At 31.9% G+C, this 24,528-nt stretch overlaps 1 protein-coding gene across 1 annotated transcript in view; it reads left to right on the forward strand.

The window, feature by feature from the left end:
* The first annotated feature begins 1,133 nt into the window (after positions 1 to 1,133).
* Positions 1,134 to 24,528, forward strand: part of LOC106463907 (probable ATP-dependent RNA helicase DHX34) — a 60,597-nt gene continuing 37,202 nt past the window's right edge. The window contains exons 1-9 of the mRNA XM_013923987.2: positions 1,134 to 1,582; positions 4,366 to 4,777; positions 7,287 to 7,384; positions 9,133 to 9,896; positions 12,380 to 12,661; positions 13,842 to 14,046; positions 17,966 to 18,180; positions 21,197 to 21,391; positions 23,214 to 23,402. Of these exons, the coding sequence (XP_013779441.2) occupies positions 4,374 to 4,777; positions 7,287 to 7,384; positions 9,133 to 9,896; positions 12,380 to 12,661; positions 13,842 to 14,046; positions 17,966 to 18,180; positions 21,197 to 21,391; positions 23,214 to 23,402 (2,352 nt within the window). The 5' untranslated portion in view covers positions 1,134 to 1,582; positions 4,366 to 4,373. The remainder of the gene's footprint in view (positions 1,583 to 4,365; positions 4,778 to 7,286; positions 7,385 to 9,132; positions 9,897 to 12,379; positions 12,662 to 13,841; positions 14,047 to 17,965; positions 18,181 to 21,196; positions 21,392 to 23,213; positions 23,403 to 24,528) is intronic.

Below are 24,528 nucleotides of genomic sequence, written 5' to 3' on the forward strand. Positions count from 1 at the left end.
TCACACAATGATAATGTATTTCTAATAATTTCACTTCAGGACCTCAACCCTTATGATTTCCAGTCTTATTTACAGTTTTGATGTTTGTTCCATAACATTTGGGGAAAGCTTTAGAACTTCTTTTGACTTTCCCTGTGCATATTCTTCACTTTTTTAATCTTTAGATGTTTTCATCTTTTCAGAGTTATGTGATGGACTATTGTTTCATGGCGTGAAAGTACCAAGAAGTTGAATATAACGCTAAAATCACAGAAATATGAAAAAAAGAGAAAAATCTGGTTTATTCTTATTTCCCTGCCCCCCCAGTGGCACAGCGGTATGTCTGCGAACTTACAACGCTAGAATCCGGGTTTCGATACCCGTGGTGGGCAGAGCACAGATAGCCCATTGTGTAGCTTTGTGCTTAATTAAAACAAACAAACAAACAAACTTATTTCCCTACTAGAGGACACTTAACTCGAGAACAGTGTAGGTCGTTTATGTTTATATGTGTTGTATGTGAAGAATATTTTGACTTTTTGTATATGTAAAAGTGAACGGTATATGCAGTTAGAAATGCAGTTAGAAGATCCTATAAATATTTATTTGTAAAACGTGTATGTGGTGGATATACTTATATTAAATGACAAATTAGAAGTTGATACTGATACAGTGATAGTACGTTTGCGTAACTAACCGCCGTAAGCTTGATACCACTGAGTTACAACTTTCAATAATTAAATACAAGATCAGTATCTCATTTAACTAAAAAATACTGTTACGTCTCCGTTTATTAATTAATTTTCCGTAACTTCGTTCCGACGAAACTTTAGCGACACAAGTCCTTACTTAATAAAATTGGTTTATTCTTTCCGAATAGAACTTTACGATACACTTATTTTCAACAATCGCTCTATAACAAACGCTATATCAACGAACGTCAACAATACCTCTGACTGCAGTTCAATTACTCACTATCTACACACACACTACATTACCGTCACGTTGTCACCCTCTTTTATATACCAGACTACCCTATATCTAGTAAATGCTAGAGCATTCGCCAAAGTACAGGATAGTTCTAGAAAGTAGAGGGCGTGAGAATAGTCACGTGATCTCGAAGACGCAGCAATACTGAATATGTTATACGAACAACAAAAGACCATTTGATCCTTGAACAGTCCAAGAATTTTCTAGCGCACTCATACTTTACAAACATAAATATTTAAAACCATATTTTAGTGTTCAGGAAAATTGTAGATTCCCCCTTTAGAGTTCTACTCCACCAAACTTGGTGCTGGTGACCATTACTGTTCTAAATTGCATTGTAAACGACTAATTCTATAAGGCAATCATCCAGTTAGAAAAATGAAATTATTTTAACCGGAGCTCAACTTTTTCCAAGTATTAAACGTGGTTTCTCATTCTGTTGTTTTCGGAATATAACATATAGAAACCAGAGGTTTTTTTTCTTATTAATCCCCTATATAATCTCTTAAACTTCAATAAATTCGCCTCTTTCTCATAAGATTTATACCTCTCCTGTAAGTTTATCATCATGTCACCAGAATCATCCAAGTAGTTCTTCTCTGAATCTTTTTGAGTAAGTCACTATCCTTCCTTACTCTTAAACACTAAAGTCTTAAAACACTAGGAATAAATCTCATCTGTTTTTGATACCTTATCTATTTTTAATCTGTCAGTCTTTGTTTTTACCACCAAGGGATTAATGTTTACATGATTCGATCCTTTCCAAGATTTTCCATAGAGTGCTTAGGTCTGGAAATATTGCTTTTATCCTCTTGTAAAAACAAAAGAGAACATATTAAAGTTAATCATAATTCATATTTACAGCTTAAACATCAAATGAAGCAGATTTCAGATGTTGATCTTGGCTGGTGTGAGAAACCAATCTTGTATTATTTGTTTCTTTCAGATGCAAGTGCCTGTTGGAAAGTAATCAAATATTTACACAGCATATCATATGTCATAATTTTTTTCATACAGTACATTAGTTACATAATACAGTGCATATTATGGAATAGCTTACTAACTTAGGTCTCTTTAAAGGCCTAAACCAGTAGTACATTGTTTAAACTTGTACAATGTACAAAATGTTTATTATTGTTTTGTTCTTTTCTAAGAGACTGATGTAAATTATTGTAAACACGTGACATTACATATGCTGATATGTAACATAAATTGTGAACTAACCCAACAAAGGACTAATGAGAGTTATGCAGCTATCCACAGTACTAGTAGACTATAGTGTGTAAATCTCAGGTGCATGTTCTTACTAATGCAATAATAGGTTTGCTATAATAATGTATAAAATAATGTAATATTGTAAATTATAGCATTCACCATTCAGCACAGAAATGCCATTTTTTTAGTCTACATGAATTGTGTCTTCCTGTGATGTTTATGTTAACAATTTTCAGGAATCTACAAGTTTCTTTATCCTGTTGAGCTAATCCAGGCTAATGTTGACATTCTACTGCTAATAGGGCCCTGAGAATCACAAATTTGTTTTTTGAATCAAATCACAAAGCAAGTCATCCGGAAATATTTGAATCAAATCAAATCGGCTCTGCATATATAGATTATAGGGTATATAGGCTGAATTAAATTTTAAATCAAGGTGAAAATGGTTTCTTTATTTATGCAAAGTTCTTCTACACACAGTTAGTAATGAGTATAAAAGTAAATCTTTCTGAGAACAAAACATATAATGTAGTTAAACATCTGGAATAAGAATGGTAGAAAAGTCAAAAGTATTTTTACAAGAAAATAGGTTCCAGTATAGACTGAATTAAAAGCTAAAGTTTACCGGAAGTGATGTAGATTCAAAAATATCGAATCAGAGCCACAACTAATGAATCAAATCCTCAATACTGAATCTCAAAGTTTCGCAGGGCCCTAACTGCTAACTATTGATTATCATACTGGACATGTATTTTAGGTTTTTATGGTGTTAAATAAATCAATGAAGGTAAACTTTGCCAATTTTTTTGTTTCAAAGATATTTTTGCTTAAAGTGGAACAAGTCTTTTTAAACATAACTGCCATGTACCAGTGGAGGATCTAATGGAAGACTAATATTTAATACACACTGATTTGTTTATCAAGTTCCTCTTCATGTGCTACTGCAGTGTATGCTGGAAGTACAAGAAGTATATGATGGAAATACAGTTACCTAGGATAACATGTGTTTTTGTAATGAATTTATGCCACAGTTCACACTATTAAGTGTAGATGGCGGTTTCAATAAAGATTGAGAAATTAGTTTATTCATAAAGTACAAGAATTAAACTTGTAGGGTTTAAAATAGAAAAGCCATTAAAGTTTGTTTAATGATGAAAGCTATTATAATTTAAGGGTTAAAAATATTCAGTAAAAATTAAAATTTAGGTTGAATATTTAACATTTTTATACAGAAGTTCAGTTAATATATTTGGTATATAAATCTTGCATATTTAAAAATAAAGTGAAATGAGCCTTGTGTAAAATAAATTAAGCTCTCTAATTTTCTTAAAATGAATATTAAAGTTTGTGAAATGGAGAGTAGTTTAGATATACCCGTTTTAGTATTAACCAATCAATAGATTCTATAATCTGCTGGTTTTGTAAGTGCTTCCTAACAATTACCAATCAGAATATTTTAATATTCTTGCTAGATTTAACAGTTTCTGAAAAATATAAGCCAGTCAGTGATAATTACTAGGCATAAATTATAAACCAGTCAATAGATTTTAAGTTTTTTTTAGCATCAACATTATCCTTAATAACCTAAATCAGTGAAAAGATCATATGATCTCTGGTAATGTCAACAATATACTTAATAACTTAAACCAAATGATTTCTTGTATGATCTTTTAGTGCCAATATTAGATTTAACAATAAAAACAATTTATTGTGTGAAGTGTGGTAGTATCAACCCTTCTTTCAACACTGTTGTGATATGCAGACCTATCATATTTTCTGCCTTCTTTAGTCATAACATTTTTTTTTTATGTATATGATTATTTAAGTTAGTAACAACAGAATATTTCCATTACTTAGTGATTGAATCTGCTGTTATTGCAGGATTACCTCTCTGATACTTCTCGGGTAATCAATTTTATACTAAAAAAAAATACTAAACTGCTATGAATTTACCAATAGTTTATGGGATCTCTGTTAGTGGTGGCAGTATTCATAATACTTTAAACCAGTTAATTGCTTTAATTGTATAGTCTCTTGTATTAAAATGCCTTAATAGTGTAAATGATTATAAAATGTAAACATGTATTTCAGCTTTTGTATATCCTTTTAAGACTCTCACATCTAAGAATGTATTGAAAAATATGTGACACAGAATTAACATATTGTATTTTTGTTTTTTAGATCATAAAATGGGCAAATCAAAACACAAAAAGAGAAAGAAACACTCTAGTCATAAAGACATTTTAAGTGACAGTGATGAGGGAAAAAAAGTGTCAAGTAAATCAAAACATGGCTCAAGTCTTTGTAAGACAAAAGCATGGGATATGGAAGGTTCTGAAAGATGTATTCAAGATAAAAACAAACTTGAGGCCAAGGAAGAGGCTACTTCTTCAATAACTAGTAATACGGAGGCTGGTGGATATAGGAAAAGAAGTTCAGAAAATCACAGTGAAGGTTTGGAGATGAGAAAAAAGAATATTCATAGAGATGGTCACACCAGTAAATATTTAGATCAGAATGAGCCAGTAGATTTTGAGAATCATCGTGCTGTATTAAATAAAATGTTTTTTGGTGATAAAGACATCATCAAAAGGTAAATAAAAGTAATTTGTTTTTCTCAAAACCAGATTGATGTTTCATATTTATAATATTATCTTGTTTATTAATGACTCAAAAAATTTGGTACTACATATTCTTGATATTAATTTTAGATTGTGTTAAAAAGCTAGTTGATATTTTTTTAGATTAAATCAAAGAGATGTTTAGACCATATGACTAGCCTTCAAAGTTTCTTGTCTTTTAACTCTCTTGCTATAGTGTTGAATACATCATTGATTCAAATTATATGTTTGTGATGTCCAACTACAGAGTCTGTAGTTTCATACAAATTAGAAACTCAAATTACCAATACTGACAAACTAGAATATAAAATAAGAACCTCCTATCTTTTCTATTTGTTGAGATATTGCTACATGTCAAAGGGCGTGTAATCATGTTTGTAGACTTATTTCAAAATTTTATTAATCTACTGTTTTATGAATTGTGTGCCAATAAGTTTGGTATCACATTATAGATTATAATTCAGATTTTAGTATTATACATTAGTTAATTTCTTAATTTAAAACAAAATTCCTAAATATACATTTTTGTGTGTCACATGGTATGTTGAATACAGCATTGATTCAAATTATATGTTTGTGATGTCTAACTACAAAGTCTTTAGTTTCATACAAATTAGAAACTCAAATTACCAATACTGACAAGCTAGAATATAAAATAAGAACCTCCTATCTTTTCTATTTGTTGAGATATTGCTACATTTAGTGAATCAAACACAGAGGCCTTGCCCACCTCTTTCCATTTTTGGAAATGCTTACATACATCCACTTCTGCCTATGATGTGTGAAAAACCAATCAAAAGCTCAGAATGTCCCCCTAGTGGTTTTCTCAGCTTATAGAAGGTGGGACGTTTCCAAGATTATTTCTTTTTGTTTTGAATCGCCAAAGGAAGTGGCAAGTGAAAATGCTGTCTGAAAATATATCTTTTTAGTCAAATACAGTTTAGTTATTACGCCTGATAGGCCCCCAGTGGACTTACAGCACTAGAATCCGGGGTTCGATACCCATGGTGGGCAGAGTACAATTAGCCCATTGTGTAGCTTTGTGCTTAACTTCAAGCAAACAAGCCTGATAGATTACAGTGGAATTATACAATGTTGATAGAGTAATTTATAATATTTGGTTATTTCAAATGCATATATAAAACCCAAAAAAGTTATTTTATTTTACATCCTTCACTGGTGAAATTTGATGAGGCTTAGCAAATTATGGTACGCGGGCAAACAAGTACAAAGTTTTCAAGTAGAAAAAAATCATTTTTTTGTATATTTCTTTATGTATTGTTCTATGTTTTAAGAAAAATAGCTGAAATTTAAGAACTTATTTGTAAATAATAATATATATGTAATGTATTGTAATCGAAATGTAACTGTATTTTACAAAATACTGGCTCTCTAGAACAAACCAAAGGCAAGTCACTTTGTAAAATCTAGTTTTTTACTAGTGGATACAGTAGCATGACTGCACATGTGTCGTGTCATTACAACTTCTTTAATGTTAGTTAGACATGACTAAAAGACCAATGAAGTAAAATAAATATATATATATATATATAGAGAGAGATGTATAATGCTATGAGATTTAAGCTATTTAGACTAAACATTTGTGGTTTCTTGTTATAATTTGTAGTCATTCTAGAATGAAAAAAGAGTAATTTATATCTATTTCCTAATTTTTTATGTTGGTTATGAGGTCAGTCAAATTGACCAAACCCAAACAGAGGTACAATAACAGATAAAATATAAAATGTTTTAAAAAAAAATGTTTGATGATTAACTGGAGATTATTACAAGGTTATAAAGATTTTGCATGTGAAATTTTGCAATTTTCTGGTGCATTAAAGTATTTTTAAAAAATGTTTAAAAATCTTAAAACTTAATAAAAAAGCTGATACTTTGTGTACTAAAGCCTTATAATGTTTACTGATAATCTTCAAAATTTTGTGAAGATACGCTTCCTGTATTAAAAGTTATAGTTTGAAAACTATAACAAGCACAAAATGGTTATGAGGTCGGTCCCTGGGACCAAGCCCATAGTGAGAGAGATAATGCCAGGGTTAAGGCATTAAGGGTTAGGAATGAATTAAGATTAAATTTCGACAAAATGGAAAATACTGTACTTCAAGAAGGATATTTTGCTCAGGGGACCCCCCCCCCCTCCAAATTAAACAATGCTTGCGTTTTCAGTTGGTATATAATGTTAGTCACAAATCATTAATATAATCAGAGGGTCCTGGGTTTAAGTTTCAGTTTAGGCTGTTTTAACATCTTCATTTATTACAGATACACAATATGATTTATTAATAGGATGGAAAAAGAAATGTAACTATATATCTTAATGTTTCACTGAGAACTCAACCTATTCTACTGCGGTTGTTAGAATATCAGTGTTATTTTGAAGCCTTGTTTTATATTTTAATTTTAACTTTTGATTTTAAATGATTAAAGTGTATAATATGCGTATTTCTATTATTTTGTTACTAGAGGTTCAACAACGTATGATGATTTTTGGATTTTTCTTCAAAAATATCAAGCTATGCAAATGAATGCTGGAACTTTGAAAAGTCATTCAGTTTTAATGGGTGAGTTTGACTTAAAATAGGCAATCCTAGACTCCATTATTTGGGTTTGATGCAAAAAATTTGGTACAAAAGGTAATCCTGGGATAACTAGCTAGCCAAGTTTGTGTTGTTATTGTTTTTTGTATTGCTAGTATTAAGTTTGAACTAAAACTTAAAAATATACATCTAGATGTGATATATTAATGTTTTAAGCAGTTTAATCTATATTTGTGTTGTCTATGAACTGTAAAATAGTGATATCAAAGTTAAGTCTTACCTTTATACGTAGTTAAGGTAAATTAAAAACTTCTGCATGTGTCAGTAGTGAATGAGTTTTGATTGACAGTACTTACTAGGTAGGAAAAGTGCTTTAGTGATTAACAGCATATTTTTCTTGTATTTTTTTCTGGTCAGTTTGTTAGGTGTTACCTGACAATTTATCTATCGCATATCATTCAACTTCATTTCAGGATATTTATTGTCATGAAAATTCTTATCATCTCTGTTTTATTGTTATTCCTTTTTTGGCATGTTTATCTTGTGTTGGTATCTTCTGTATTTGAGAAAAATCTAGTTGAAAACAATAAGACAGTTGTTTCACTTTGTCTTTCCAGTAGAATAATGAACAATCTCAAATTCTTGTTTTGATCTAAAACTCATTTCACTAATGCATGTGACCCATTTATACATGAAGTTTATCAGCTGTACGCCTAAAAAACCTTAAGTTTTGAAAATATCTATAAATGCTATTGATAAAAATATTTCATAAAAGAATCTAAGATGTTAGAATTAAAGTTTCGTAGAATGTTTGAAAATTTGAGTGGAAGAATTTGAAGACTTACGGATTTTCCAGTATTTTAAAAGCATTGATTGTGTGTAATTTATAAGATATAAGAAAGCTCTGATTATATGTATCTTTGTGCATGTATCTAAATCAGTTATATCTAAGCATATTCATTTTTTATCTGAATTTTGGAAAGATAGTGTTTAAAGGTAATATTCATATGCAGATACTCAGTTTGCATACCATAAAGATGCATTAAAAATGAGTGCTGTCACTTAAGCAGTTCACCAGGTGAATCATTAAAAAAAAAGTGTTATTATCTCAACCAAAAGCAGCTTAATAATCATTAAAGAGAAACCTGTGTATATTTTCTGGAGGGACTGGTCATAAGCTGACAGAATTTTCAGATTAAATTATTCTGTACGAATAGATAAATTCAGCAACATCCAAGGAAGGAGAAACTGATGTGATGTAGTTTTTGATATTTCTTTCTATTGATAAATATTAGAATCTTGAAACTTTTTTATCAGCATTTTTTTGTTTCAGAAAAAAGCTAACTGAATTGATATACTCATTAGAAATCTTTTTTGTATTTTGAAGAGTTTGAAATAGAAAAACAACTGCTTTTTCTTAGTTTACTATTACTGTACGAAAATGTATTTATAGTGATGAAAACTTTTATGTTTTACTTTAATAGCATAATTTAAATATTCAGAATTATCTTTAATTTGTTTGATGGAATTTTGATATTAGCATTAATTTGATGTGATAGTTTCTAGTTTTACATTCAAGAATTTGAACATATTGCTCAGAAGCATGAACAAATTGTTCATAAATGTTCTTAGCATTTTCTAAAACTTTTTAATAGGTTAAGGATTTCTTTTATCATTTGTAGAAAAATGCTAAATTGTGGTATAATAATTAAGTTTTCTAATTTTTCATTAAAAATCTGGCTTTGAACATTTGTGACTTTTTCAATATTTAGGATCTACGCAATCAGGTGAGAGTTCGATGGGGGTTCCAAAATTGTACAGTAAGCACCACAAGATAAATTTTAATTTGAAAACAGATGACGTAAGAGAGCTGATGTGTCGAGGACATATTTTTAAGGATGAGGATGAAACAGACCAGTTAACAGAAGCTGATGTAATTGAATTCAAACAAATCCTTCTTCTTTATGTTAATTTTCTGCAAAAACAGAAATTTTCAAAACTGCGAAAACTCAGAGAAGCACAAGCCAACCTACCAATTTCCAAATATGCTCAAGATATTGTTCATGCTGTAAAATCTCATCAGGTTATAGTTGTGGCAGGAGATACCGGTTGTGGGAAGTCCACTCAAGTTCCCCAGTACCTGTTAGCTGCTGGTTTCCAAAAGATAGCTTGCACACAACCACGAAGAATTGCCTGTATCTCTCTCTGCAAACGAGTAGCTTATGAAACACTTAATGAATATGGCTCTGAAGTTGCTTATCAAATTCGCTTTGAAAAAAGCAAGACACAACACACTAGAATTCTGTTTTTAACTGAAGGATTACTCCTCCGACAAGTTGCCTCAGATCCTTTGTTGTCATCCTATGATATTATTATTTTAGATGAAGTACATGAGCGCCATCTATCTTGTGACTTCCTTCTAGGAGTAGTGAAGTGCCTGATGATCCAACGTCCCAACCTAAAGGTTATACTGATGTCAGCAACAATCAACATCCAACTTTATACTGAGTATTTTGGTAACTGTCCAGTGATACAAGTATGTGTATGCAGTATTGTATTTTTTATTTAATGTTATTAATATTATTGTATGTATGAAATTAATGTTTTTTGTAGATATTCTATTTTTCTTTTCTTGCTCTTTGATCCTTCTTGAATTTTGTAGTATCTACTTTGATAAAATATTGATATACTGTGCAGAATATCATTAAAATCCTGTATAACAAACAGTAATTCTCTGTTAACTTGGAGTTAGATAGCACCTCGTTATGTCTTGGTAAGGTTAAAATACCTCTGTAGGTGACTATGGAAATTAGAAAGTTACTCCCTTTTCTTCTTAAACACACTGCATTTATAACTAACCTTAATGTCTCCAGTAAGAAATGTTTCTTCTGCTATAGAAATAAAGTAGAAGCTACATAGCTTAATAACACCCCTAGTGATCTGAGCTTACTTTGTTCAGGGATTTTATCTGTATATGTAACAACTGTAAAAAGTAAGATGGAAAAGGAAGTTTACTTCAGCTGGCTCTGAAACATTTTATGAACTGTAGAAAACAAGGAGGAAGTGCATTTTGGGGGTGATTCTTGTTCCCTTCTTTTCTCCACTGTGGCCATTCCCCTTCTACTTTTCGTGCTCACTCTCTTCCTTGTTACTGGAGATTGTTGGGTAGGGATGATCTCCTATCCCAAGTTTGACTTCTTTTTTCTGTTCTTTGAACCATTTGCCTAGCCCATTTCTTTGCTCTGAAGTTTGGAGGTATTCCTGATATGATTGACTCATGGACTGAGGCTGCCCATCATCAATCCTTGCTTTCATAAGTTGTTTCCTCATTGTCCCCAACCCTACCTTCCACCATTGTGCCTCGTCTTTGCCCTTAGTTCCCTGTCTTTTTGATTCCCAACTTCCTATGATCTATGTATAGTTGTATCGTCCCTATATTCTTGTTTGCATTATTTTTGGCACTGCCATCCCTACATCATTTTATATTTACAAAATGTTTTTATTACTTGCAACATTAAACATTTAGTTTTGATACCCATGGTGGGTAGAACACAGATAACCCATAGTGTAGCTTTGTGCTTAACAAGAAAACAAACAGTCAAAATTAATTGTTCCTATGTTCAATTATTCTAAATGTCCAGTATTTGAAATTAGAATTAACTCTACATGCATCTGTGGGGATCAAAGTGCCAAAGACATGACCTTTTACAGGGTACTATTCAATATGTTATTATGTATTTGATGTCAGAGTTATCAACTATTCATTTTACCCTACATTTCTGATTCAGCAACAGTTTGTGGTAGAGGAGAGTAAATACCAGATACAATATACAGGGATACTGAAAAAAATATAGATATTCATTTCAGAGGTTCTAGAGATTATGAAAATACAATATGCAAATTATATGATGTAGAAAGATAACTTTATTCTTTACTTGAACATCACCTTGCATTACGACTTGTCTGAGGCTAACTGATGTTGTCTACTCATAGACATATCTTGAGTACAACTACTTTTGTTACTCATCTAATTTTTTTTTGTACAACAAACTTGTATATGTTAAGTCTTTTAAAATTTTATATAGATACACATAGTAAGTTTGGAATTATATATAATGCTCCTTTTACAATATTGGGTCAGCCCAGAAGACCGAGCCTGTACACATTGGGTTGAATTGATTAATGTTGTGAAAATAATGAACTAATTGAAATTAGGACTTCTGATAAGTACCATTTTTTATTCTTCCAATAGTCCAACTAATTGAAATTATTTCATTAGGTTTATTCGTTGTTAAATGCAAAGCTACACAATTGGTTATCTATGCTTTGTCCAATGCAGGTATTGATACTCATTTTGTAGCACTACAAGTTTTATTTTGTCAACTTACATTAGAAGAATGTTTTAGTTATAGTTGATTAGTTGAATGTAATCAATTAATGAACCAGATTATTAATTAATAAACAAATTCCATTAATCATCCAACTCTTCATACCAGTGTTAGCTTTACTTTGAAGTAAACTGTTGTAATGCTACTTTTTCATGAAACAAACACATAGAAGTACATATACACACATACATATGGGTGGGTGAATAGCCAAACCACAGCCATGCTACTTTTTGTTTGTAGTTTTTTATTCTTGAAAAAATTTTACTTTATATTATCTTTTCCTCCAGGAAGTTAGAGAGTAAGAAATATATGTAGATAATACAGGGCTTTTTCTTTACATTTTTGTCAATTTTTAGGTACTTTGATTTTTATATTTCATTATTCTGTCGTATTACTTTTCTGTGTTCGTGTAATATGTATTGATATATTGTTTGGAATTGAAATTATGAACATTTACCTCTTGTGTCAGTTTTTTTTTCTGTTAAATTGTACATTTTTCCCCAACTTATGAAAGTGCCATATTTTCCATGTCAGTCGTATACACACATAATTATATATGGTTTTTGAAACTCTGAATTGACAGTTCTCTACTTTATTTTTGTTTGTGCTGATTTATGTTATTTGGTTGTAGGTTCCTGGTCGTCTGTTTCCAATTGAAGTGTTTTATCGTCCAACACCAGCAGAAGAACGTTGTACCCAAACTGGTCGAATGAACCCTAATCCTTATATTCAGATAATGCAACTAATTGATAGTAAGTACCCCTCTGGTGAGAGAGGTGATCTGCTAATATTTCTAAGTGGAATGACTGAGATCTCAACTCTTGTTGAAGCAGCTACCATTTATGCAGAGCAGACACAGAAATGGATAATTCTTCCTTTACACAGTACTTTATCACTGGCTGAACAAGATAAGGTAAAGAATGTGTATATTTTGTATGAAACATTTTACATTCTATGGTTTTCTCACAGAATAGATTTAGGAAATTATGCTTCTTTTTTTTAAAGGAAATAGAAGTTACAAAGCTTTATGTATACACAGTAAGAAACTTTCTGTCTGAGCTGCATAATTAATATAAATATGTTATTTTGCTTGTAAAATAATAATGTTAATAAGCTCTTGTTAAAATCAATGAGATAAGAAACATTTTTGTAGTGTTATTTAGATAAAGGAAGTAATTTGAACTGAATCACTTAGGTTTAGAATATTTTTGGTCATTCATTGAAAAGTTTGATAATATCTGTCATTTTCAACAGGCTATAAGGCTTTACTTTTCATTCCCAACAGGCTACAAAGCTTTACCCGTGGTTCTCAACAGGATACCAAGCTTTACCTGTCATTCTCAACATGCCACCAGGCTTTTCTTTTCATTCTCTACAGGCTACCACATTTTACCTGTCATTCTCAACAGGATACCAAGCTTAACCTGTTATTTTCAACAGGATGAAAAGTTTAACCTGTCATTCTCTACAGGTTGAAAAGCTTTACCTGTCATTCTGTGCAGGCTACCAAGCTTTCCTGTGCCATTATTTTTATCAACTGCATGAAGTGACATAAGTTCCATCAGTCATTTCAGCAATAATTACAGCGAAGGAGGAAGTTGATCAAATCTTAACCATATAAATGATTAACAAGGCACACAGAAATCTAATACGTCTTTGTATATTTTGAAAACATATATATTAGTAATTGTAGAAAAATACAGTTGTGGATAAGTATTGTGTAGTCCTTTCCAATTGATGAAGCTGTATGTTTTTAACTCCTCAGTAGAGATGACAAAAAAACTCCAAATATGACCTTTATAAAAATGTTTAACTGTTAGCTTCATATAACAAAAGTTGTAGACAGGCAGTTTAGAAATATCTGTTTAGTAATATCTGTAATTTGTTGCAGAATTTATAAATAACTAATCAAAGTGAATAAAATTAATTCTTCTGACTACCACTGAGGAATCATGCATGAAATTAAATTTTTCAAATTTTGATCATGGGTAGTTGAAAAACCACACGAAATGAAAGTATTTTTTAACCTCAGTTCACAATTGTAAACCTTAATCAGTCTTCCCTACAGTTATTGTTTATTTTGATTTTTTTAGGTGTTTGATTATCCTCCTGAGGGTGTACGTAAGTGCATAATATCCACAAACATAGCTGAAACCTCGGTCACTATAGACGGAGTCAGGTTTGTGGTTGATTCTGGGAAAGTAAAAGAGATGAGCTACGATGCCACTTATCGCATGCAAAGACTTCAAGAGTTCTGCATTAGTCGAGCCAGTGCAGAACAGCGAAAAGGACGTGCAGGTAAAAACTAAAAATATCAGGATGGAAGTTTGAACTTAAACTGAGTGATAATTGACTCCTCTAAATAAGGATAACATTGAGACTATAGCGTTTCACACACAACTTTTAACACAGCTTTGTGTTATTTTGTGTGACATTTTGATGCTGAATGTAACATCATAGCTTTCTAATCTCTTTAATGAAACAAAGTTTTTGGTGAATGCTATGCTGTCTATCAGATGGAACAGTGATGGACAGTAAAGTAACTCACTATTGCTAGGACTTATATCATGCTGTATGAAATTACATTACTTTGTCATGCACTATTCGAATTGAACTGCCAAGAAATATGAATTAAGTTATTACTGGCTTCCCAAAACAAAACTTGAAATTCCTAAAAAAGCCAATACTGAGTTCCTGTGAATACCGGCAGAATTTCATCTTGGGTGAAACTGTGAAATAAATAACAAACAATTTCATGTTAAAATTAGAAAATGCAAAAATGGTATCATTGTAAGGGTAAAAGTATAATTCATTTCTCTATAATTGCTTACCACAAGTTATGAGATTGTAAAAAAATAAGTATTGGTTAAATTTCTGTTATAACTTTAAAATCACATATGGAAATATGAAAACAGATATATTAAGTCATATGGTGTGTAATGTGTAAGCTGATAAAATATGGCCCATTAGTTAGTATTGAATATTCTAAGTTGCAGAAAAAAGTGTTATTGCTATCACACAAAAATATTGCGCACTTTTGATTTTGAAGCATTGTCGTTAGTTAAAACAATATTTTGGAGTATCATACAAGAGAATATTGCACAGTTTTGATATGTGGTGGCTAAAACTATTTACTCATCAAGTAAATTACAAAAGATCACGAAACTATATGGTTTTGAATAGTTGACTTCTTCAGTTGACTGTTGTTTCAACTTCTGAAAAAGATGGTCAAATAATCAAAAGTGCTTGAGTTTCTGTTTTCTTTTTTATTTGTACCTGATTTTTTGGTTTTCCTTTGTGGTAATTCTTTCATCACAACAATTTTCTTGTCTTCAAGCAGACAGATACTGCGCAAGATTGATTTTTAATGAGTATTAATGATTAATTTAATTTCGGGTGGGTTCTCGAAAAGTGTTGATCATCCATTAACAAATGAAATTTAGAATTTGACCTTCTTTTTAGAACTTTTTCATTATCAAAATCCACTAATTGCACTTTTGCTCGGTGATGTATGCACATGCAGTACTAAAGTGGAAAATTCAAGGATATATGAGTATCCTGATTGTTGCACTATGAAGAAAAGTTTTTGTGATACCAAAATCCGCTTGTCGCACCAAACATCTCTAAATTTCAAGTTGGATAAATCTGATTATAGCATCCAAAGGGTTAAAAATATATTTTCTTTCTATTATACAAAGTATAAAAAATATGTACAATTTGCTTTTTGAGTATCTAATAGTTAACACCATTGTTTTTTGACATGGAAAGAAATATGGCACAATTTTAATTTTAGTTATATTTAGTGATTAAAAATTTTAGAGGATAAGTATTGAATAATTTTTATTGTAACGTATCTTTTGTGGTTAAACCATTCTGTTTCTTTCTCAATACAAAGAAAAGTATTTTGCTTCGATTGATGTAATACTTACCAGTTATGTATAAGGCTGTAGAAGTTCTTATTATTTTACTTATGTAGATATTTAGAAAGAAAATCAGGACAAATTGGCTACTGATCATGGCTTTTTAACATAATAAATGGAGCATTGTCCAGAAATTTCGGGAAGGTAATGTTTTTGATAAACTGGGAAATTTGGAGGAGTGGTGTAGCCTTGACTATTTCAATGTTCATGAGGGTTCTGATTGGCTATAACTAGATATAAGTATGGCTGAATTGGCTAAAAACAGTGCTAATGCATGAATAGTTTTCTTAGCACTAAACTACTTAAAGATATGATTTCTGCCATTTACAAGCTACCTGATCTCATTTTTATGTGTTTGAGAGAACTTTATGCTCAGTATCTCAAGAGTTCAAAACAGACATAGTCTGTACTCTCGCTTCTAAGAATTTATGCTTGTTTTTAACTTTCTGGTATCTGACAGAGGAAAGATGGAGAGAGAAAAGTTCTGTGACATGGATGGTCACCAAACCCTCCTGAATTTCCAATAAATGCTCTCATTTCTACCTTCAGAAGCGAAGTTAGAACAAATTTTACAAAACCACATTTTGAGATGCTGAGAAGTAAAAACAGGAAATTGCATATTGTGGTTGAATGGATTCAAAAATCAATTTTTTTCTTGTCTTTAACTACAGGTTTAGGCTCTTGTGAATAAATTATCATTGTCTGCATGCAATACATCAAAGGCATTTAGCATCTGATGGTTTGTTCCTTGTGGAAATCAACATGATTTGAATCAAACTAGAAATAAAAAGTAGTGATCTTATAAACAAACATATTAACAATTGCATATAAACAAACATATTAACAATTGCATATAAACAAACATATTAACAATTGCATATAAACAAACATATTAACAATTGCATATAAACAAACATTAACAATTGCATATAAACAAACATTAACAATTGCATATAAACAAACATTTTAGCAATTGCATATAAACAAACATATTAACAATTGCATATAAACAAACATATTAACAATTGCATATGAACAAACATATTAGCAATTGCATATAAACAAACATATTAACAATTGCATATAAACAAACGTATTAACAATTTTATATAAACAAACATATTAACAATTGCCTTTTGATAATCCACTGAAATTTAAACATTATTATTGATACACAAAGACATTCAAGCTATATTACTGCAAAAATTTGAATGTTGAAATGCTGTATTTGATACAAGAATGATAACACAAAATGTGTGACTTTCTTTAAAGTAACTGATGTCTTTAACCTTTGATTTCTAAGAAGACCAAAGACACGTACACTTAAGCAGAAAAAAACATGCACAAGTCCATTTCAACTACATCAGGGAACTTAACAAGCATGTGGTTAAATAAAATTTCTGTTTTTTTATTTATCTTCCTTGTAAAAAAAGCTGTTGTTCTTGAGTTATGGTTGTAAACTTTCGTTTTGTTTTTATCTTGCTAGAAGTACCAGGAAAACTGCTGATATTCATTGCAGTAGGTTATCTCTTTTTGTAACTATAGCTTTCACTTTGCAGGTGAGGTTGTTGACACTGATTTGTTTAAGGTGTGATTTCAGAGTTTATTAATAATAAGATAATAATGGAGATAAGTACTAAGCTACATATAGGTGAATATTAAAATCCTGAATTGAATGATATTTTTATGATAAATACTTGGGTCACCATTAACTAGTCATGTTTTGGACAAAAAGATTATGGAACTACTTTTAATTTTCCCAAGCTGTTTGGCTAAGAAAAGGAACTGCTGTAACAGTTTAATTTGCTAATCTAGGAACTTCAAGATGTTGGATGTCACTAATTGTAGATATTGAGGTTGTTTTGATTTCTTTGGTTCAGCGTAACTGCTTGTAGGTTTTTGTGTTATAAATTATTTATCCAAATTATTTCTTTTATATTAATCGATTTTAGATACAGTTCAAAGTAATTTTTTACAGGTTAGAATTTTTAAGGTGTATTAAACTTTCACACTAGTTCTTTACTTCCTCTCTATGTGTTCTTGGAAGGAAAGTACAGTGTCTTTTATACAGAAAGAAATATGTCAAAAAATAAAAAATAAATCAAATCTTAATTCTAGTATTTTGGCACTTGTGTATAAAGTTAAAATCATAAATAATATTCAACGTTAAACTGGTACACAATTAAAAACATTTTATTTAGGCCTATCTATGGCCTTCAAAAAATTGACGACTCTACATGTTTCGGCGTTACATGATTCAACAGACAATTTTATAATGTGATTTTTTTTTGCTGCAGGTCGTACTGGCCCAGGAGTTTGTTATCGTCTTTTCTCAGAGAAAGAATATGAAGCCCTGTCACCGTACTCTACACCAGAAATTCAGCGGGTACCCTTAGATTCATTAATTCTTCAAATGATCTCTATGGGTTTACCAGATGCTCGGAAATTCCCATTTTTGGAAGCTCCCCCTGCTGATAGCTTGGAGGAGTCAATTCAGAGCTTGAAAGACCAGGTAAGTATTTAAATCTATTTAGTTCAAATGTTTATATGTAAACTTACTGATCTACAGGTTTAAAGGAGAAACAACAAGAAACAAAAAAATAGATTATTTGTAGTTTATACTTATACCATAAATCAATCTGCTTTTAAGGTACTGTATACACTGTGCTTATTAGATGACAGTTGAATGTTCATCTTGACCTTGTGGAGGTACTGTATACACTCTACATGCTTATTAGGTGACACTTGGTGTCCATCATGACCTTTTGAAGGTACTATATACACTACATGCTTATTAGGTGACACTTGGTGTCCATCATGACCTTTTGAAGGTACTGTATACACACTACATGTTTATTAGAAGACACTTGGTGTCCATCATGACCTTTTGAAGGTACTGTATACACACTACATGTTTATTAGAAGACACTTGGTGTCCATCATGACCTTTTGAAGGTACTGTATACACTACATGTTTATTAGATGACACTTGTAGTCCATCATGAACTAAGCTTCTTGTGTAATATGCATGATCTTTAATATCCAAAACTTGAAACATCCAGTGTGTAGAAATTTATGTGACATTTTTTCACTGTACTGTGAAATTTTTTATAAGTATTTATGTCATAGTTTTATTGATGATTTTGACCTTCAGATGATTTCCAGTAAGGTACTCTCCCTCTTCTCACAAGATTAGCTTTTCTCGTTTTGTGCTGCTCTCTGTATGCAGACTTTTTCAGAAATGCATGCCACAAGCCTTCATCATCCCTCTGTTGGAATCCAAAGTTCCAACACTCGCTCATGCAAATCATCATGCGTCACCTCTCCACCAATAGGAGGGCACTACTATCGTGTGACACATGTGACTCCCTCTATGCACCACTACCAAACTATCACTTCTCGCTTGGCAGCTGTTGAATTCAGAAATTCTTTTTTTACATTGTTCAGTTACCTTGAAGTGGTTTAATTTTCATTTTGTATTTTTTATATTTTTCTTAACTTTATTTACTACATTTTATGGTTGTGGAGATAATATCTTTATTAAAGCATTACTTCCTTGTGTTTGCTGTTTTTTCTGCTTATGAATTCCGAATTTACAGTCCCCACTTCGGGTACTTCACCAGCGTCTGATGCCTTTTTTCAGCCACGGGTGAGGGAGATCTGTCAGGGGATATATTGTTGCTCATTTGCCGGCAGATTGAGCATTATATGAGCCAATCCCTCTTGTCTACTTTTACCCCACTTCCTCCTGAGCCTTTCGAGCTGGCCCAAGCTGACGACAATTTTGATTGCTTGTAACCCCCCTTCGGAGTTTGCCACACTTTCCTGTTCACTACCTGGTGATTCAGCTCATCTATCATCGGTCTTTTCAGACTTTATCTCTCACATATGTGATGTTTTGTCTCTTACCGATCCTATTTAGTCTTTCCTCTATCCCCTGATATTAGGGTTCATGCTGACCGATTTGCCTCTCAACTGGATCAGTCTATCCTTGCTTATCATCGGGCAGACTTGTTTGGTAACGAGGTTGTTACCAACCTGGGGTCGTTTCAGGCTAGTTTCACGGTCACACGGGTTGATTGCATGTGATGGACTTCTCTCGGCTTCCGGATGACACATTCCCAGATCCCTGGCATTAGGCTACCCTGTGAATTCCTGGAGTTTAATGTTAGGTTCCCTCTTGACTCTGGGACGTGACGTGAAGATAGTATGATCCTTATCCTACCCTCGTGAGGATGTGGGTACCCATCGAGTGAGGTTTTGGATGTAGTTGACTTACCAAATATGGTCCGTCACACACTAGCCACTCTACACCAAGGGACACATCCTCAGTTGCCCACTTTCCATTGTGGGATTGAGTGATTCTAATTTCTGTTTAAGATCACATTGCCAAACTATCCTCTCCCATTCCCAGTCATGCACAGTGTAACAAATTTGCCAGTTTAATGCATTATTTATATCCACTATATTTTACCAAACTCAGAATGTCTTTGCCAACATTTGTAATGCATGAAGAGTATTAGTGGTTTTTCAGATTTTTTTCGATAATTGAACCATAGTTTTTTCAAAACCAGAGAATAATGTTAGGGACCAATTAAAAAACTGTACTCTTAGTAAATATATCACAAAGTAAGTATGTTTGTATCTCTTTTTCGTTTTTGTGATTTTATTATCATAATCCTTCAAGAAAATTTTTGTTAGTGTATTTGACTAAAAATTCATTGCATGCTTAATGTTAAGAAGATAAATTTGAGTTCATTTTAAAGTAGATAATAGTATTAATAATACTTTAATGCTAGAAAATTCTATAGAACAGAAACTTGTCATGTTCACTGCAGTTAAAGTTTAGTAACTTTTGTATGAGTGTTGGAAGAAGTTTGTCTTTATTACCAAAGTAGTTATAAAAAAATATTTAATATATTTGCTATAAGTGAATATGTATAAAGTATATATGTAACAAGTGGTAATGTGTGTTTAAGTAAAGTATGTGTATTGAATCGATTCACTTGTGCTAATGCCAATTGAAAATCTGTATTGTAGTGTTTAAAGTTTTACTATTTAAAGTTGTCAGTATGTCATGTGTATGTTTTACAGTATGTGTGCTGGGTATTCCATTCATATGTTGTATATGTAACTTCTTTGTAAATCCTAAAAGTTTAAAAATTGTATATCCATTTAAAGCACTTACAGATAAACAGTTGACAGAAACTGTTTCAGCAGTGAAAAATCAGTGCTGTTGAAAAATGTTTGTATTAGTTAATATTAACTTTACTACTGAACGTTTTTTTTTGTCAGGAGTGTTTAAGCAGTTTTTTCATATTTAAAGTAGTCATGGAGATGTTTTTAAAATTTTGGTATTTACTCAAGCATTACATTCCCAAGATGAACTTATATTATAATAGTGGCTTTTAAAGTACTTGATGTGTATAGGTAGGTAACTTTTGTCATTCGTGTCTCAGTATTGTTTTATATAGTTATTAGTGACTTTCTTAGTGAATATCATAAGTAATATGTCTAGTATGTTTTAGGCTGCCCTAACAGACGAAGAGATGCTCACTCCCATGGGCCAAATGCTAGCTTGTCTTCCTGTGGATGTGACAATAGGGAAAATACTGGTCCTAGGTTCAGTGTTTCATTTAGTGGATCCAGTACTTTCACTTGCTGCTACACTTAGTGTTCAGTCACCATTTACCAATCGATCTTACCGTGATCCTGATAAAATGGTAAGCTAGTGTTGACTGGAAGTAATGGTGTTGCTTTTGGAATGACTAAAATATTAGAAATCAGTAAAGTGTGAAATCTGGTCCTACGAGGAATCTGAGGTATTATGGAAGTTTGCTTAATCCAAAATGCTGTAAATATACAATCAAGACATTTTCTGAATGGAAACTAAAGATAAAGTGGAATTTAAAATATACCGTCACTTTCTTATCAAATGAACTTATTAATATTTGTGGTTTCACGCAGCCTTTCTCATGTACGTATCCAAACTAGTAAGTTTATGTATGCTAGCATAAAATATCTGCTCTCCACCCATTCATGTGCTAAGTTTGTCTTGTGATAGTTTTAAACATGATGACCCTGTGATCTTAAAGGGGGCCAAGAACACAAAATCTTATGACACATTTTGGTTCAGTGACCCTTAAAACCTACTCCTATATCCCATTGTGCTTGGGTAACTTTCCAGGCACATTTTACACCCCTTTGGTAGGGGGGCAATGCCATATAGATAGGGACACTCGTCAGGCTACCTGAATCCACATGAGAAATGTTTTCTTCCCAAGTCAAAACAATGGAATGAGTTCATGGACAAATAAATTAGTACACAACCTGGATTAGTGCAGGATGCATAGAGTTGGTTTTCACACAGCAAATCTGACTATGTCAGAAAGCATAGTCAACAAGCTGGCTGATATATAGCTTAATTAGGTGAATACAGTTATAGAGTAAAAAAAATACCTTTTATAATGGACTATTTAATGACCTTTATATATTCTTTCAATAAGTATAAACAAACAAGATCAGTTTTCCTTTCTTTGACACGAAATGTTAAAACAAGACTTTTGTCATGAGAAGAGTTTCTAAAACCACTTGGCTATAGAGTTTACTTCAAATACTAGTGATAATGCACTCATTAAGTGTATGTTGGTGACACAAAAAACGTATTTTCTGATGGCGAATGGAAAAATTTGTGTGAAACACTTCTTTTGATTTGAATGGTTATGAATGCTCAAACCAACTACAAGTATTATGAAGCAGTATTAAGAAATACAAATCAGAGTGAAATTTAAAGGAAGATAAGTTATTTAATAATCCTGTGTTATTTCCTGTAATATAATACATTTAATCAAGTTAATTGTCTTTAAAGTGATTATAGGAATTATCACATGAAGTTTATTTTCTCAGATTTATAAAAGTAAAAAATTTGCATAAACAAAAACTAGTGCTTTACTATTTGACCTTCAATGTCTATCTGTAAAAACTTAAAATCCTTCTTTCATTTTATAGCTTATATTTGTAATATTGAGAAATATATGTATCAGTATCTTGCTATTTTTGTGAAAATATCTTGCAGAACACATGGACTATATATTAATTTTATTACCTTTATTTAATGGCAAAGGACTTTTAATATTTTGACTCTTCTTCTCATGTTTGTCAAGATTCAGAATTCATCTATAACTGTGGGTAAAACCCACCAGGTTTCTCAAAAGGAGAAGAAAAAAATATCACTTTTCATTAGAATCTGAAGGCTGAATAATTGTCAAAATTGATTGATATTTTTGTAGAATTCCAAGGAAAAATACTTTTTCAAAATAGCCAAATAAAGGTTTTATTTTTGCACTGTACTACCTCCTGCATGTATGTGTTTTCTGTAGCAGAAAATTAATAACACAGTTTAGTTTATTAATGGTTGGGTGTTCTTTAGTTAGATTCATAAAGCATGTATAGTTTTTTTTTAATATCTTTTCTTTGTGTCTAAATTATCTGAATGTTTAATTTTTGTGTATGCAATGTCAGTAAAGAATACATATTCCTTATCAGGCTGCTAGGCGATCCTTGGAATCAGACCATGGAGATCCATTTACTCTTCTTAGTGCTTACCATAAGTGGTTAGAGGTGAAGTCCAATCGCCATGAATCCTCCAGAAAATGGTGTAACAGACATGGACTGGAGGAGCAGAGGTTCTATGAAATTACAAAGCTGAGACGACAATTCAAGGATCTTCTTCAGGTATGGTTGCATAGTCTTAGTAATAGTCATTTCAAAACATAAATACCTCCTCTCCCACTTATAGCTATTACTTGACTGCCAGGGTTTCCTCATTGCCAATCTAAGCATTGGTCTGATTTTTTTCCAGCTTGCTTCAGTCTTTTATACCCCACTCTATTGCCCTTGACGATATATGTCTCATGATACTCTCCACTTACGTCAAAGTATCCTCTATTCTGGTACTGTACAAAAGCACCTCATTCAGATAATTTTATCACTTTTTCTCTACAAAGCATCACTAATGGGTTTCCCATTATTACGATCGTTTGGAGATCTAGTTGATTTTGTAACAATAATAATTTAAAAAAATTATATATATATATATTTATAAAATCAAAAAATGAAATACATGATAATATTTTTTTCTTCCGATTGGCAAGCCGATTATGGTATGAATTCCTAGATTATTATTTCTAGCATGGAGGCCACTTTGGTCTCTCCTCTCCCAACTCTGATATCTAGCATTGCACAACAATCGAGGGGGGAGGGTCACTTTCGGTTGAGACTGTCAGTGATATGGAGACAGGAGTCTTTAAATATCCTATGAAAACCAAAAAGGAGACCACATACACTGCTTGTGATTTGATTTTCTTCTGTTAGTCCTTCAAATGTGTGATGTTTTGTGCTTTTTACCAGTTGCTTTTGAGCCAGCAACTTAATTGATGACTGAAAGGTCTGGGAGCGAATGTTTTTCTCCATACATGGAAATTGTGGTTCAAGCTGGAAGGTTTTCTTTTTAGTAACATGAAGGGTCAGTTTGGCCTTATCCATTGTGATTTTGCCTACCACCACCATGTGGAGTCACTTTTCCGACTCTCAAATAATATCTGCTCCTCGAATTTCGGCGTTCTAAGTCAGAGTTTGTAGTTCACCTATATAGGTCTGATTGGACAGAGTAAGTCTATGGACATTCTCATTCAACATTTCTTTTCACTTCACTTTGTTAGAAGACTCTCAAGATCACCAGTTTCATTGAAGATGAGCTGGATCCATAGTTAGCATGCACATTGGTTCAATGTTTGGCTTCTACATTCCTCCCGGTTGTTATTGGAGTCTCCTACAGAGGAGTCATAGTTCCGCCCTTATT

This window comes from Limulus polyphemus, unplaced genomic scaffold (genome assembly GCF_000517525.1).
Source record: "Limulus polyphemus unplaced genomic scaffold, Limulus_polyphemus-2.1.2 Scaffold1514, whole genome shotgun sequence".
NCBI lineage: Eukaryota > Metazoa > Arthropoda > Merostomata > Xiphosura > Limulidae > Limulus > Limulus polyphemus.